General features: G+C 44.2%; 1 protein-coding gene across 3 annotated transcripts in view; it reads left to right on the top strand.

Moving 5' to 3' along the window:
- LRRC32 (leucine rich repeat containing 32) overlaps window positions 1-16394 on the top strand; it is a 28011-nt gene extending 11617 nt beyond the window's left edge. For all 3 annotated transcript variants that reach the window (XM_068139462.1, XM_068139471.1, XM_068139454.1), the window contains exon 3: window positions 9790-16394. In XM_068139462.1, coding sequence (XP_067995563.1) covers window positions 9790-11730 — 1941 coding nt within the window. In that variant the 3' untranslated portion in view covers window positions 11731-16394. The remainder of the gene's footprint in view (window positions 1-9789) is intronic.
- The last annotated feature ends 437 nt before the right edge of the window (window positions 16395-16831 follow it).

Below are 16831 nucleotides of genomic sequence, written 5' to 3'. Positions count from 1 at the left end.
GCAAGCTACCCAGTTCTGGGCCCCTCAGTTTAGGAAAGATGTTGAGTTGTTGGAACATGTCCAGAGAAGGGCAACAAAGCTGGTGAGGGATTTGAATCCCAAGCCCTCTGAGGAGAGGCTGAGGGAGCTGGGGTTGTTTAGCCTCGAGAAGAGGAGGCTCAGGGGAGACTTTATTGCTCTCTACAACTACCTGAAGGGAGGCTGTAGCCAGGCGAGGGCTGATCTCTTGTCCCAGGCAACCATCACCAGAACAAGATGACACAGTCTCAAGCTGCACCAGGGAAGGTTTAGGCTGGAGGTGAGGAAGAAATTCTTCCCAGAAAGAGAGATTGGCCATTGGAATGTGCTGCCCAGGGAGGTGGTGGAGTGACCATCACTGGAAGTGTTTAAAAAGAGCCTGGATGAGGCACTTGGTGCCATGGTTTAGTTGATGAGATGGCGTTGGGTGATAGGTTGGACTTGATGATCTCAAAGGTCTTTTCCAGCCTGCTTAATTCTGAATTTTATATTCTAAGTGCTTCTGACTGTTACAAGCAGTTTAAAAATACTTATCTTGGTGGGTTTTTTAATCCTTCCCCTGAATGTTGAAGCTGTTCAGCCCAAATCCTCAAGAACTTCCAAAATAGGGAAGAGGAAAAAAAAAATTAAAAAAAAAAAGGAAAGAAGAAATAAAAAAACAAACCAGAATTTGCTAGCTGTACACCATCTCCCTTATGGGACTCATTCCGTTCCTGCCCACTCTGCCTTACTGCTGCACTTCCTGAATTCCAGAGAAATTAAGACCTAGGATATATATACATAAAGATCTTTGGAAGGTGACTGGGCAACTCAGCTCCCTGGCTGGGGAGGGAAGACTGATGAAGCCACTGTAAACAGCACAGCTTGGATCCCATGCATCACAGTCACATCAAGGCTGGGCAAGACATGCAATAATCCCAGCAGATTCATCCCCTCCCATTTCTTGAAGGGTCACAAATCAGGCTGGTTGCTGCGGAGTAAACACAAGCTTGTTTCCACCACTCCGCTTCAAACTGCTTTCACCAAGCCAACAACCCAAGACTCTAGGCAATGAGGCTGGGACAAATTCAGCCTCAGCCTAAACCAAGCTGAAGGCAGGGGCTGTGATGGTATAAACTAGGAGAGCTCAGCATTGTTAGTGTCCATGAGACCTCAGCTACAGCAACCTGAAAGAAGGCTGTAGTGAAGGGGGGGGGGGGCAGACTCTTCTCCCAGGTAACGAGTGATGGGATGAGAGGAAATTGTCCTGAATCACACAATCACAGAATGTTAGGAGCTGGAAGGGACCTCAAAAGATCATCCAGTCCAAACCCCCCACAGAGCAGGATCACCTGGGGCTGTTTAGTCTGGGGAAGAGAAGGCTGAGAGGGGATTTAATAAGAGTTTATAAATATCTGAGGGCTGGGGGTCAGGAGGAAGAGGACAGGCTCTGCTCAGTTGCACCCTGTGATAGGACAAGGGACAATGCATATAAACTACAGCACAGGAGGTTCCACCTCAACATGAGGAGGAACTTCTTCACTGTGAGGGTCACAGATCTCTGGAAGAGGCTCCCCAGAGCGGTTGCGGAGTCTCCTCCGCAGACTTTCAAGCCCCATCTGGATGTGTTCCTGTGTGACCTGTGCTAGATTCTATGGTCCTGCTCTGGCAGGGGGTTGGACTTGACAATTTCTGGAGGTCCCTTCCAACCCCTAACATTTTTTGTTCCTGTGACCTAAACCAGATCACATAGGAACACATCCAGGTAGGTCTTGAATATCTCCAGAGAGGGAGACTCCACATCCCCTCTGGGCAGCCTCTTCCAGTGTTCTGTCACCCTCACAGGGAAAAAAATTTTCTTCATGTTTCCATGGAGCTGCTCTGAGCTGCAGCAAAGGAGGTTTATTGGATATTGTGAACATTTTCTTCACTGAATAGCTCATCAGGCACTGGAAGAGGCTGCCAGAGGAAGTGGTGGAGTCATCGTCCTTGGGGGTGTTTAAAAGACATCTGGATGAGGTGCTTAGGGATGTGCGCTTCACAGTTGTGTATAGGGGGATGATAGGTTATGGATGGACTCAATGATCTTAAGGTCTTTTCCAACCAGGCAATTCTGTGATGTTGATCATCTTCATTCACTTGGATTTGGTCCACTTGAAGGAGGATGTAAATCCCAACACAAAGCATGGGAGTCACTGGGCTAGTTGATGGGTCCATTGAGAGTCCTGCTTATTTCACATGATTGTTTTTCAGCTCAGCCTCACTCTTTTACTTGGTACTTTCCCTGTGGTGACACCTTTAGAATTGCAAAGGCTCAGAAGTGGAAGCTTTCATCCCAAATCTTGTGGAAGAAGCATGAGTCAGAAACCTGTGCCCCTTCTGACTCATCTCTGGTGCTCCTGTCATAGAACTAAAAGAGGCTTTAGGAAGCAAACTGTCCCTACAAGGCTGCTGACAGAGGATTGAGCTGCACTGATTATACAACTACTGCACATCCACCTGCCTGCCAGAACAAGGCACAACCTAAATGCAAGGAGATTCTTCCCAATTCCTTTTGGCTAGCAGGAGTAGGGAAGTGATTGTGCTCCTGTACTTGACACTGGTGAAGCTGCACCTTGAATACTGGGTTGAGTTTTGGGCCCCTTGATCCAAGAAGGATATTGGAGTGGTGGAGTGGATCCAGAGAAGGGAAATGAATCTTCTGAAGGGTCTAGAGAAGAGATCTTGTGAGAAGTGTCTGTGGGAACTGGGGTTGTTTAGCCTGGAGAAAAGGAGACTGAGGGGAGACTTTCCTGCTATGACTACCTGAAAGGAGGTTGTAGTGAAGTGGATGTTGGTCTCTTCTCCCAAGTAACAAGTGACAGAACAAGAAGAAACAGCCTCGTGCTGTACCAGGGGAGGTTTAGGCTGGGTGTTAGGAACAACTTTTTCCCTAAGATTGTTGTCAAGTCCTGGAACTGGCTGCCCAGGGGGGTGGTGGAATCACTGTCCCTGTACATGTTTAAAAGACCTGTAAATGTGGTTCTGAAGAGAATGGTTTAGTGGTGACTAGGGAGAAGAGACCAACATCCATCTTTCAGGTAGCTGTAGAGAGCAAGAAGGTCTTCCCTCAACCTCCTCTTCTCCAGACTAATGATGGTTAAGCCAGAACTTGAGATCAGCAAAAAACTCTTTTCCAGCCTCAGGCTGACAGCCCATTGGGCTATGGGGTAGGAGAAGTGGAAACACAGACAAACAGATGCTCCATCCCACTGGGACATGCTTCATCTTTCCTTCCTAGAGCTGATGAGAATGAAATTCATGCTGCTTGAGACTCAGGGGGGAAAAGATGGTGCAGAAGATGCTAGATAAGAAATTCATTGAGGAGCAAAATAGTCAGTGGAAAAGAATGAAAGTATATAACATGTTATAGGAACGAACGGCAGATGGTGGGAAGTACAGATTTTACCAGCCCCTTGTATCACTGGGAAGGTTCAGTAGATGCCCATTTTAAAGGCCTAGTCCTGCAAGATACCTGATGAACTGGGACTGACCTCTTGGTCACTGAAAACCAGCTGGGTGATGTTGAAGGGAGTAAGGCCAGGACTGTTAAGATGCTGGGTAACCAGAAGGAGGGGAGGGTGCTCAATATTTCACAGAATCACAATATTGCAGGGGTTGGAAGTGACCTTTGGAGAACACAGTATGCTAGGGGTTGGAAGAGACCTCTGGAGATCACCAAGTCCAAACTCCCTGCCAGAGCAGGAGCATAGAATCTGGCACAGGCCACACAGGAACACATCCAGACAGGTTTTGAAAGGCTCCAGAGAAGGAGATGCCCCAAATCTCTGGGCAGCCTGGCAAAGGAGACTCTCTGAGCAGCCTAGTCCAGTTCTCCATCACCCTCAGAGTAAAGAATTCTTTTCTCATGTTGAGGAGGAATTTCCTGAGTTCCAGTTTGCATCCATCGCCTCTTGTCCTATCACTGGGCACCAGTGAAAGGAGGCTAGCCCCATCTTCTTGACACCCACTCTTCAGGCAATTGTAAGCACTGATCAGATCCCCTCTCAGCCTGCACTTTTCCAGGCTAAACAGCCCCGGGTCTCTCAGCCTCTCCTCCTAAGAGAGATTTTCTAGTCCCTTAATCATTCCTGTAGTCCTTGTTGACTCCAAGTGAGGGAAGAAACCTGGCATCTGCCTTAGGCTCCAAAGCAGCTGCTGCTTTTCCACTCTGGATTTCTGTACGCTTTTGGCTTCTCCCTCTTCTACAAAACAAGCAAGAAGAAACTTCCTGCTCTGTTGTTTGGGCCTTGAAGCTAAACCCAGTTCTGTGCATATTTTAGCTCAAAGTGACCAAATCTACAATGAACTTGCAGGAAAACAGCAATGTCATAGAGAAGCAAGAGAACACTCTTCTCTTTTTTTTTCCACTGTCTTTATGTTTTTCTCTTTTGTTCTTTCCTTTTTTGCTCTTTTTTTCCTTTTTCTCCTATTTTTGTCTTCTATTTAGCTTTTATTTTGTTGCTTCTTGTATGCTTTTTTTAATATATAATCTAGGGTAGATATGAGTGGCTTGCAGGAAAGGAGGGGAAAGGCCCCTCAGTTTAAGAAGGACATTGAGACACTTGAATGTGTCCAGAGAAGGGCAACAAAGCTGGGGAGAGGCCTTGAGCACAGCCCTGTGAGGAGAAGCTGAGGGAGCTGGAGTTGTTTAGCCTGGAGAAGAGGAGGCTCAGGGGAGACCTCATTGCTCTCTACAACTATCTGAAGGGTGGCTGCAGCCAGGTGGGGGTTGGTCTCTTCTCCCAGGCAACCAGCACCAGAACAAGAGGACACAGCTGCACCAGGGGAAGTTTAGGCTCGAGGTGAGGAGAAAGTTCTTCACCGAGAGAATGTGCTTCACTGCTGGAATGTGCTGCCCAGGGAGGTGGTGGAGTCACCATCCCTGGAGGTGTTCAAGAGGGGATTGGATGTGGCACTTGGTGCCATGGTCTAGTCATGAGGTCTGTGGTGACAGGTTGGACTTGAAGATCTTTGAGGACTCTTCCAACCTTGGTGATTCTGTGATTCTGTCATGGAGAAGCTAGAGAATCCCCTTCTCTTTTTTTTTTACTTATCTTCTATTTTCTTTTTATCCCCTCTTTCTCTTTTCTTTCCTTTTTTCATATTTTTTTTCCTTCTTTGTCCTTTTTCTGTTTTCCTTTTTTTCTCTATTTTAATTTTGTTTTTACTTTTTCCTTCTTTTTTCCTTTTTTTCCTTTTTTTGTTTTTTTTTTCTACTTTTCTTTTTTTCCTTTTTTTTTGTTTCTTTTTTCTATTTTTCTTTTTTCCTTCTTTTTCTTTTATTTTTTCTATTTTTCCTTTTATTTTTCTTTTTTGTTTGTTCTCCTTCCTTTTCTTGTTTCTCTTCCTTTTTATTTCTTTTTTTTTTCCTTTTTACTCATTTCTCTTCTTTTTCTTCTTTTTCTTTCTTTTTTTTTTTTTTTTTTTTTTAATAATCTAGAGGAGATCTGAGTATCTTGCAGCAAAAGAAAGCAAGGGGTTGAAGGCTCAGCAGGACATCTATTTGGGATCTTTGTGCAAGATGGATCATGAGAAGGGCTGTGGAGCAGCCTGTGTATATCTACAGTTTGGATGAGCACTTACACTCCTCTGGCACATTTTTGTGCAGTCTCCAAAATTCACATGATTCCAAAGAGACTCCCAAAATGCTGACTACTGCCCCACATCTCCTAAACAGACCTGCCACTTCAGGCACCTAAAAGTTCACATGAAACAGATGCCTTTTGATATGTTCTTTTATGGCTTTTAATGTTTCTTTAATCTCTGAAAGGCTTTACGTCATGGAATCTTGATTCTGCTTCTCCACATAAGTTAAGATCCAACAGATCTTTTTATTTTTTCCCTTTCTCCTCTCTCTGCTGTTTCTACAAACAGTACATGACCCAGTCACCCAAATGCATTCATAACAAGAGTCTTCCTCCACTAAATTAAATGCTGTCTAAACCTTTTGCATTCTGCTTGCTCTTGCTCATGTAGGTTCTCAATAACAAAATACACAGAATAACACACAGAGAATCAATCAGGTTGGAAAAGACCTCAGAGATCATCAAGTTCAACCTATTACCTAATACCTAACACCCCATGACAACTAAGCCATGGCTCCAAGTGCCACATCCAATCCTTTTTTGAACACCTCCAGGGATGGTGACTCCACCACCTCCCTGGGCAGCACATGCCAATGGCAAATTACTCTTTCTGGGAAGAATTTTCTCCTTACCTCAAGCCTAAACCTCCCCTGGTGCAGCTTGAGACTGTGTCCTCTTGTTCGGGTGCTAGCTGCCTGGGAGAAGAGATCAATCCCCACCTGGCTACAGCATCCTTTGAGGCAGTTGTAGAGAGCAATAAGGTCTCCCCTGAGCCTCCTCTTCTCAGCTTGTTGGTTACACAAGAACAATTATGTTGTGTGCTCACAGCCCAGATGCCAGCCATCTCCTGCACTTCATCCCCTGTGGGCAGCAGGTGGAGGAAGGGCATTCTGCCTCTCTGTTCCTCTCTGCTAGGACCCCATCTGCCATTGAGTCCAACTCTGGAGTCCTCAGCATGGGAGATACATGGACTTGCTGGAGCAGGGCCATAGGAGGCCACGAAATTATTCTGAGGGCTGGAACCTCTCTGCTGTGAGGACAGGCTGGAAGAGTTGAATTTGTTCAACCTGGAGAAGAGATGTTCTGGGGAAACCTTATGTGGCCTTTCAGTACTTACAGAGGACCTATAAGAAAGATGGGGACAGGTACTTTAAGGGCTTGTGACAGGACAAAGGATGATGGTTTTAAAGAAAAAGAAGGAAGATTTAGACTAGATAGAAGGAAGAAATATTCTAGTGAGGGTGGTGAATCATTGGCCCAGGTTGCCCAGAGAGGTGGTAGATGCTCCATCCCTGGCAACATTCCAGGTCAGACTGGACAAAGCTCTGAGCAATCTGATCTAGTTGAAGACATCACTTCTCACTGCAGGGGGTTTGGACTAGATGACCTTTAAAGGTTCCTTCCAACCTAGACAATTCTTTGATCCAATGGAATCTATCCTCATGTTTCCAATTTTCAGTATGAACATACTGAGGGAGCTGGGATTGCTCAGCCTGGAGAAGAGGAGGCTCAGGGGTGACCTTATCACTCTCTACAACTACCTGAAGGGAGGTTGTAGACAGGCAGATGATGGTCTCTTCTCCCAGGCAGCCAGTACCAGAACAAGAGGACACAGTCTCAGGCTGCGCCAGGGGAGGTTCGGGTTGGATGTTAGGAAGAAGTTCTACACAGAGAGAGTGATTGCCCATTGGAATGGGCTGCCCAAGGAGGTGGTGGAGTCGCTGTCATTGGAGGTGTTCAGGAGGAGACTTGATGGGGTGCTTGGTGCCATGGGTTAGTTGTTTAGGTGGGTTGGATTGGTTGATGGGTTGGACACGATGATCTTGAAGGTCTCTTCCAACCTGGTTTGGTTTATTCTAAATAAATAAAGAGTTTTTTCTAAATAAATAAAGTGTCCAAGGGAAGGCCTCACTTAGAAATCTGAACTAGTCACATCACACTCCAAATTTTACTCTGGGCACAGATTCAGTCCTAGCTGAAATTAAGCAGACGTGAACTTAAGTTAATTTGACATTGATACTTGTTTGTTTGTTTTCTTTTCTTTACACTTCTGTAGAGAATTGGACTAAGAAGACATTGCTATCAGTCCACGTCACAGCTTTTTTTCCCTCTCAAAACCTGGCTTTACATAACTTGCCTTTTCCGTCTTGTATCATGTGTGTCTTGTGTGGGTAGTTTCATAAGGTGTGTTCCCCATGAAAGAAGACGAGAACCTTTAGGAATAGGGTAAACTTGGATGGTAAGAATAGGAGGAGCTCAGAGATTTGCGTCAGAAATGTTTCAGTTAAAGATGTGTTGTCTAACTAAGCCATGCCTAAAGCTGTGATCAAATATTTGAAGATCTGACCTTAGTAGGAAGAAGAGAGATGGTTTTGTGCTATTGGATCCTGTGACCACTTTAGGCTGTGCCTTTAAGAAAGGGACAGCTGCTGGAACACTCTGGCTGAATGTTTTGAAAACATTCAGATATTCTAAACGAATTTCATTGGTAGATTGGTAAAATGCAACTTTAAGTTTTAGTTCAGTTTGAGTCTCTGTCTCATTTCCAGTCTGTTCTGTCTTTTCAGCCTGTCTGCTTCTGAGCAACAGCTGCGGGACCAGTTAACCTTGAGATAAGAAAACTAATCCTTGCGTGCACTTTGAGCTAACAGAATTGTCCTCCTTAATAATTACTTTTTCTCTCTCTCTCTAACCCTTTTGGGAAAAAAAGGGAGGTAGGGGGAGAAAGGGAGTACAGTGGGGGGACCCTCCTCTGGCTGGAGGAGGGAGTTTTGTTCTGCATTACTTCCTTTGCTGTGTATTTCTGTATATATTGTAAATATTGTATATTGTGTATATATTCACTGCATTTCATCCTGCTTGTAAATATAGCTCATTATTCATCTTTGCTTCTCTGACTTAGTTAGCCGTGGTTTCTTTGTGGGGGAGGGAGAACTGAACTTTCTCTCACCACCACAGATCCTTACACATTTCACCAGGTCCTTGCTTTGAGAGACTGAGAGCCCTGGGGCTGTTTAGTCTTGAGCAGAGAAGACTGAGAGGGGATCAGAGTAGTGTCCATCAATATCTGAGGGGTGGTTGTCAAGTGCAGAGAGCCAATCTCTTTTTGTTGGTGCACAGTAACACACCAAGGAACACTGGATACAAACTTGGACATAGAAGATTTTGTCTCAACATGAGAAGAAACTACTTTATAATGAGGGTGACAGAGCCCTGGAACCCAGAACCCAGGGGAGTTGTAGAGTCTCCTTCTCTGGAAAGTTTCAAACCCCACCTGGATGCATTCCTGTGCAGACTACCCTAGGTGATCCTGCTTTGGCAGGCGGGGTTGGACTTAATGATTTCTGGAGGTACCTTCCAACCTCTGACATTCTATGTTTCTATCCCCCAACAGAGTGAAGTTCTGGTTGGTTTAATGGTTTAGAGGTGACCTAGCATTACTGGGTTAATAATTGGACTTGGTGATCTTGAAACTCTCCTTCAACCAATATGATTCTATGAGTCTATGATTCTTCTGAGTACTACTTACTATTGCAAATACAGTTGGCAAAACTAAGTACAGTGATGAATCTGAGAAAATTAAATATCAGAAGTAAGGTGAGGAAATGATGTTTGATTGCAACTGGAAGCAGGCAAAGCTCCTTCTCTTGGGACTAATAAAATGAGCCTAGGAGAAAGGTACAAAAAAAGAGAACATCTGGTAGGTATCACATACAGATAAAACTGTCTAGTGCTGTAGAGAGTTTAGGCTTCATGGAGAGGCTTGCCAAGACTTGAAACAGGCTGCCCAGGGAAATGGTGGAGTCACCATCCCTGGAGACATTTAAAAGACATGTAGATGTGGTTTAGTGGTGACCTGACAGTGGTTGGTAAATGGTTGGGCTTAATGAGATCAAAAGTCTCTTCCAACCAAAATGATTCTATGATTCTAAGTCAGAAATGCCTTTAAAGTTAACTGCTGCAAGCAGCAAAGAAGGGTTAGGATCTTTAAGGTCCCTTCCAACCCAAATCACTCTGTGATTCTGTGATTGTTGTTCTTGCTGTCTGAATGCTCAGAGAAAGTGGTGTTATCAGTGCTTCAGAAGAAGGCTCTGCCTGGATGTTGAATTTGTTTTCTTTATACTTCATGCCACATGGTAACTCCTTTTCTTTCTTTTTGTGGCAGGCAAACTCACAGGCATTTTGCCACAACAAAGACCTCCACCAAATCCCTCGTGTGCTCCATCCAAAGTTAAACAAAATAGATCTGTCTGGAAACCTGATTCAAAGCATCCCTGAAATGCCATTATCATCTTACACCTCCCTCCAGTGCCTGGATTTAAGCTCTAACCAGATAAGCTTCATCACGCCCGGAGTCTTTGCACACATGACAAGTTTGCTGGAAATTAATTTAGCCAACAATCACTTATATGAGCTTGCTCACAATGGGACAGAGGGAATTGGACTTTTACCCAAGGTGGAAGTACTAGACTTGTCCCACAACAGTCTGTACAATGGGATGGCTGAGTATTTCATCAAACAAGCTCCAGCACTGCGCTACCTTTCCTTGGCAGACAACAGCATTATAATGATATCACACAAGATGTTTCAGGGATCTCCCAGTCTTGTGGAGATAGACCTTCAGAGTAACATCATCATGGAAATAGAAGAAGGTGCTTTTGAGCCTCTAGTGAACCTTTCCAAACTTAATCTCTCCATGAATTCTATTACTTGCATCTCTAATTTCAACCTCAGGCAGCTGGAGATACTTGACCTTAGCAGGAATAGCATTGAGACCTTCCACACCACAATGTCGGACGATGAATATAGCTTAAGACGTTTGGATCTGAGTGAAAACAAACTGCTTTACTTCCCAGCCTTCCCCCAGGTAAATAAGCTGGTAACTCTGAATTTATCAAAGAATTTAATCCAGCTCATTTCTGAATCCTCTCACAATAAAATGGACTACATGGAAAATGAGTGGCTGGATGCTTCTATTCTTATTCTTGATCAGAAGCAAAGCAGAAACAAAAGTTCTCTTTATTTGCCCCAGCTTGTATATTTAGACTTAAGTTATAATGAAATCAAATCCATTCCGGATGATTTCTTTGAATCAATGTTGTCCCTTCACACCCTTAACCTCAGTAAAAACTGTCTTCAGGCATTTGCAGTGACTTATGACAGCGTTTTGGTCTCCCTAACTGTCCTTGACTTGAGCTACAACGCCTTGCAGAGCCTTCTCCTAGATGCTGGCACATTGTCAAATTTGAAGGAGCTCTATATTCAAAACAACCACCTTCAGACCCTGCAATTTGATATCTTCTCAAGTCTTCCTAGCCTCAGACTGCTTAATCTACAGAGCAATAACATCAGCATTTGCAGCATGTACTCAGGATTAGCTAAGCGAAGACTTGCTGGAGAGGAAAGTGGTTGTGTGTCATTTGTTGATTCTTCCACTCTTCAGTGCTTGTACCTGGCTGACAATATGTTGAGCATCCTACCAGCCTACACTTTCTACAAGACCTCTTTGGTTGTCTTGGATCTCTCCATGAACCCTGGACTGAAAATAGAAGTGAAAGCATTGTCAGGACTGGAAAACTCTTTGGAATATTTGTATTTACATGGCAATAGCCTGCTAGATTTAAATATTGATTTGCCTTGTTTTAGTCACCTTAAACATCTAAACCTCTCTGAAAATCAGCTGAACTGGTTGCCTAAGTGGGATAGTGACTCTCCACTAGAAGTCCTGGACCTAAGGAACAATAGGTTTAGCACATTACAGGGCAGCAACATTTTAGCATTAGAAAATTCCCTTAAAAACTTATATCTCACTGGGAACCCACTCGACTGCTGTGGAAATATCTGGCTCTCGTCAATGATCCAGAACAAAAACGTCCGGATCCCCAACGTGGAGCACTTAATGTGCCAGCACACTCAGAACTTTGGGTACCAGGAGGAAATGCACATTGAGAACATTAGACCAGAAGACTGTGAAAAAGAGGACCTGAAGAAAATCAACTTCCTTATTATATTGACTTTTGTCTTGGTTTTATCCGTCATCATCATCGGCGTGGGGTCGTTCTTCTGCTTCCGCAGGCAAAACTTCAGCCATCAGTTTAAAGCTTAGGACCACAAAATGCCTTGAAGAAAAAATAACAGTAATATTTAAAAAAAAAAATAAAAAATGAAGAAATCAGGTGCTACACTGCCAGTGTGTAGAAGTGAAGGGTAAAATTCTCACCTTTGATTTTCAACTGTGGATTCTGAGGTTGCTTTCAACGTGCCCCTGAAGTGAGCCACTACCGCTCCAGGTTGCGATGCCAGAAAGGAGGAATTTGTTGGTTTCCACTTCACTCATGAGCAGATCTGCTTTAAAAGTTTATGAAGTAGTAGGAGAGGCCACTGCAAAGCCCTGATGGTTTTTTTTGAGGGATGTGCAATTCAAACCAGGCCGAAACAAACACACAAAAAAACCCCCAGCTCCACTCTCTTAAGTTGTTGAGAGTTTTTGCTAGGCTCAGAAATAGCCTTTGTGATGTCCCTTCACAGAAAGACTTTCCGCAAATTGAACATTCTAACCTAATCACTTTTTTATGACAGTCATTGGAGACATCAGCTGAATAGGAAAGCGCTTTTCGAAGCTCTGAGATATTTTGATTTGTTCTGGCTTTTCCTTTTTCCTAGGCTTCTTCAATCAAAATCATACAAACTTAGGCCAGGGCTGGCCAAAATACAAATTTCCCCTCCTTGAAGTCGGTCTCAAATCTCTCTTGAATTTGAAAACAAAAAGAGTTTAGCTAAAACAAAAAGAAAGAAATCACAGTTTGTGTCTGTTGTTCTCAGGGCTGCCATTTAGGAACTCCCCAGCTGACCATGAGAACTGAAGTCCTTGGTGGTAGGAACCTTTTTTTGGGTACCTCCCTTTGTTTGTAGCATGTTGCTCCGGCCACTGGGGCAAGATGTGAGAGACAGATGAGGTCATTTAGTCTTTGCACTTAATACCCATGAGGTATGTAAGACAAATCTCAGGCTTGAAATAGCTGCACTGTACATTACCCAGATCTGCTCGGAAGGTCACAAGCTCCACAGTTCAACTCAAAGAGGAGAAATTCACCCCTCAAGTGCAATACATATTTAACTGGGTTTAATGTGAACAAATTCATCTCTGGGGGGATGGCTTTTTAAAAAGAAGGGGGAAAAAAAAAAAAAAACAAACAAACAAAACTCTGAGAATGAATTTCAACCAGCCAACATTGAACTGAAACATGGGGTTTTTCATTTCTGAGGAAAACTGTTGGGAAGTCCTCGCATACAGTTGCATTCCGAAGCAAAAGGATAAAAACATCTATTTTTAAAGGTCATAGGAGATAGATAGCAAATCAAAACAAACCAAACAAAAGAAAAAGGTGTTTTAAAGGTAGTTTGAAAACCTAGGAAACCTAGTCCTGGGCCGTTGTTCAGACTAGACGTCCACTGTTCTCTCCCTCAAAAAAAAAAGGTCTAGAGGACTGGCTGCAAGAAAAGTTATGTAGATTGTAGTTCTGTGATGGGTTTAAGATGGTCAACCTCTTGTGCTGCTAAAAGCACTGAGAGCAAGTTCACTCTTTCGAAGTGAAAAAAGAAGGCTGACCAAACGTGAGAGCCTGACCTTCTAACAGGCTTCAACAGCTCCAAAAGGAGCTAGATCAGGTTTTTCTCTTAATGCCAGGAACTGTACATTAAAGCCACATAGGAGAAGTAGAGATCAAACCAAAACCTGTCCAGGTAGTTTCAAAGACAAATTGCTGCTCCATTTCTGGTTCTTCCAGCTAGTGAATGTCAAAATGAACACACTACAAAAAGGTGTACAACTCTATTTTTTAAAGCAAAATGTGTAAGAAGCTGGCTGGTGGCTTTCATTGTGGAATTTTGTACAATAAAAACACCTCTGAATTTTGTAAAAAGCACAGGGTTGTGAATATATTAAAGCACCAGCTTGGAATGCTGCACAGATGCAAAGTTATGTCTTCCTATTTTTCTGCTGTTCAAACTCCACCTTAGACCTTTACCTTCTGGTCCTGAAACAGGGAGAGCTGTTCTGTATCTTAGAGTACCACCAATGGAGAAAAAAGAAGATCTAGTGAAGGGTGCTGGTTGAAAGCAAGCTGCAGATGAGCCAGCATTGTGCTCAGCTGGCCAGGAAGGCCAACAGCATCCTGGCGTGGATCAGCAATAGTGTCCAGCAGGAGTGGGGAAGTGATCATTCCCCTGTTACTCAGCACCGGTGAGGACACACTTTGAATACTGGGTTGAGCTTTGGGCCCCTCATCACAAGAAGAACATTGAGGTCCTGGAGCTTGTTCAGAAAAGGGCAATAAAGTTGGTGAAGGATCTGGAGAAGAGCTCTGGTGAGCAATCACTGAGGCAACTGGGAATGTTTAGTTGAGAAAGAGGCTGAGGGGAGAACTCATTGCTCCCTACAATGGTCTGAAAGGAGGCCGGAGTGAGAGGAGGCTTTATCTCTTCTCCCAGTATCATGTGATGGGATGGGACTAAATGGCCTCAAGTTGTGCCAGGGGAGGTTTATGTTTGATATTAGGAAAAAAACCCATCTTTTCTGAAAGAGTGGTCAGGCATTGGAATAGGCTGCCCAGGGAGGTGGTGGAGTCACCATCTCTGGAGATGCTCAAAGAACACGTAGATATGGCACTTCAGAACGTGGTTTCATGATGGTGTTAGGCTGATGGTTGGATTGCATGATCTTAGAAGTCTATTCCAACTGAAACAATTCTATGATTCTAAGATGTAGGCAAAGAATTGCTCAAACAGGCAGCAACACTAGGGCCTGATCTAGCATCTATGAAAGCCAATGTTACCCATTGGCTCCAGCTCTCACTATTGTAGGAGAAAGTTTGCAATCTCAGGGATTAGTTGGTGACCCTCTCCTCTGGTGTGAAAGTAAGCTGAGCTGTGTGCCCAGACACGGGCTGAGTTCATGCCTTTTGTGTGGAGCAGGGTGAAATGATATCTCCTTCTGAGAGGCAGCATTAGCTTGGCTGCTCTGACTGGAATTAGTTAATAACCTAATGACAGAGCCAAACCCATTTAATTAACGGTTTTAACACTGCTTTTGTTTGGCTTCAGCAAAAGGAAGTGCTTGTTATTACTAAGCATCTGGGATTAATTAGGCTTCCATTGACTTCCCTGGGAGCAGAAACAGCTTTCTTGAGGAACAGACCTCAGGAGTAAAGTGCAGCAAGGCTCATTCGGATGTCTATTAGCAGCACAAGCAACCCAGGAGTGACATGAGCCTGTTCCAGCCAGCTCTGTTATTCTGGATGGCAGAAGGAGGGAAAGAAAATATGAATAAAAGAGGAAAGAGAGGGGGAAAGGGAGAAATGGAGCTCTCTAGGAAGACTGGGGTTGTCTAGCCTGAAGGAATGAAGGAGCAGGGAAGACCTTTTCGCTCTATAAAACTACCTGAAAGGAGGTTATAAGAAGGCAGGGTTTGGTCTCTCTTTCCAAGTAAGCAATAAGACAAGAGGATATCATAGAATGGATTCAGTTGGAAAGGATGTTAGAGATCATCTAGTTTCAACCCTGCTGCCCTGGGCAGGGACACCTCCCACTAGATCACGTTGCTCAAAGCCTCATCCAGCCTGGTCTTAACCACTTCCAGGAATGAGGCATCAACAACTTCTCTGGGCAACCTGTTCCAGTGTCTCACTGCCCTTATAGTAAAGAACTTCTTCCTAATGTTCAATCTAAATCTCCCCTGCTCTAATTTAAAACCATTGTCCCTTGTCCTATCACCATAGGCCCTTATAAAAAGTCCCTCTCCAGTGGGCCTCAAGTTGTACCAGAGGAGGTTTAGACATTATGAAAAAATTCTTCACTGAAAAGGTTGTCAAGCCCTGGAACAGGCTACTCAGGAAAGTGGTGGAGTCACCATCCCTGGAGGCATTTGGAAGCTGTGTATGTGTGGTGCTGAGCGACATGGGTTAGCCTTGGACTTGATAGTGCTGGGTTAATAATTGGACTCAAGGATCTTAAAAGTCTTTTCAAACCAAAACCGTTCTATGATTCTAAGATTATTCCTCACAATGGGGGTATGCAGATGACAGTCCCCAACTCTTGCTTCTCCTATCTTCTGTGCCTACAAGAAGCCCAAACAGCCAAGTATCTGATCCTGCATCAAACATAGCCATTATACAAACCTTACATGCCAGTCAGTCCCATTGACACAGAATCACAGTCACTGAATGGCAGAGGTGGGAAGGAAGCTCTGAAGATCATCTACTCTGGTGATCCTTCCAAAGCAGGATCATCTAGATCACAGGAGAGTGTCCAGGTGGGTTTTGAATGGCTCCAGAGGTGGAGACTCCACAACACCTCAGGGCAGCCTGATCCAGTGCTGTGCAGCCTTCAAAGTGAAGATTTTTTTAATTTGTGTTTACATGGAAGCTCCTCTGATCCAGTTTGTGCCCAGTGCCCCTTGTCATGTTAATGGACACCACTGAGAAGAGTCTGGCTCCATCCTCCTGACACTCAGCCTTTAAATATTTAAAAGCATTAATGAGATCTCCTCTCAGGCTCCTTTTCTCCAGGCTAAACATCCCTGGTCTCTCAGCCTTTCCTCAGAAGGTGAATGTTCCAGTTCTCTCATCATCTTAGTGGCTCTCCACTGGACTCTCTCCAGTTCCTTGTCTTTCTTGAATTGGGGAGCACAGAACTGGATCCTATGGATGCAATATTCCAGGTGAGGTCTTGCCAAGGCATAATTCAAGCTGTCCTAATCATGATTTTGAACCAAAGATTACATCCTCATGTATTGCGTCTTAATAAAGTCCTTTCAACAACCTCTGTTGATACAAAGAGAGATCATGCTGCTAAGCCAAGGAATATCACAGTCACAGAATGTTAGGAGGTGGAAGGGCCCTTGAAAAATCATCCAGTCTAAACCCCCTGCCAGAGCAGGATCACCTAGACCAGATCACACAGGAACACATCCAAGTGGGGCTTGAATATCTCCAGAGTAGGAGACTCCACAACCCCCCATGGCAGCCTGTTCCAGTGTTCTGTCACCCTTACAAGGAAAAAGTTTTTTCTCATATTCACATGGAACTTCCTATGCCTCAACTCCCACCCATTGCCCCTTGTGCTGTCATTGGACACCACCAAGCAGAGCCTGGCTCCATCCTCTTGGTTCTCACCCTGAACATCTTTATAAAAACATGAATGAGGTCACC

Source organism: Melanerpes formicivorus, unplaced genomic scaffold (genome assembly GCF_026170545.1).
Source record: "Melanerpes formicivorus ecotype bairdi unplaced genomic scaffold, bMelFor1.0.p_v2 SCAF_1, whole genome shotgun sequence".
Taxonomy (NCBI): domain Eukaryota; kingdom Metazoa; phylum Chordata; class Aves; order Piciformes; family Picidae; genus Melanerpes; species Melanerpes formicivorus.
This window is presented reverse-complemented; position numbering and strand designations above follow the sequence as displayed.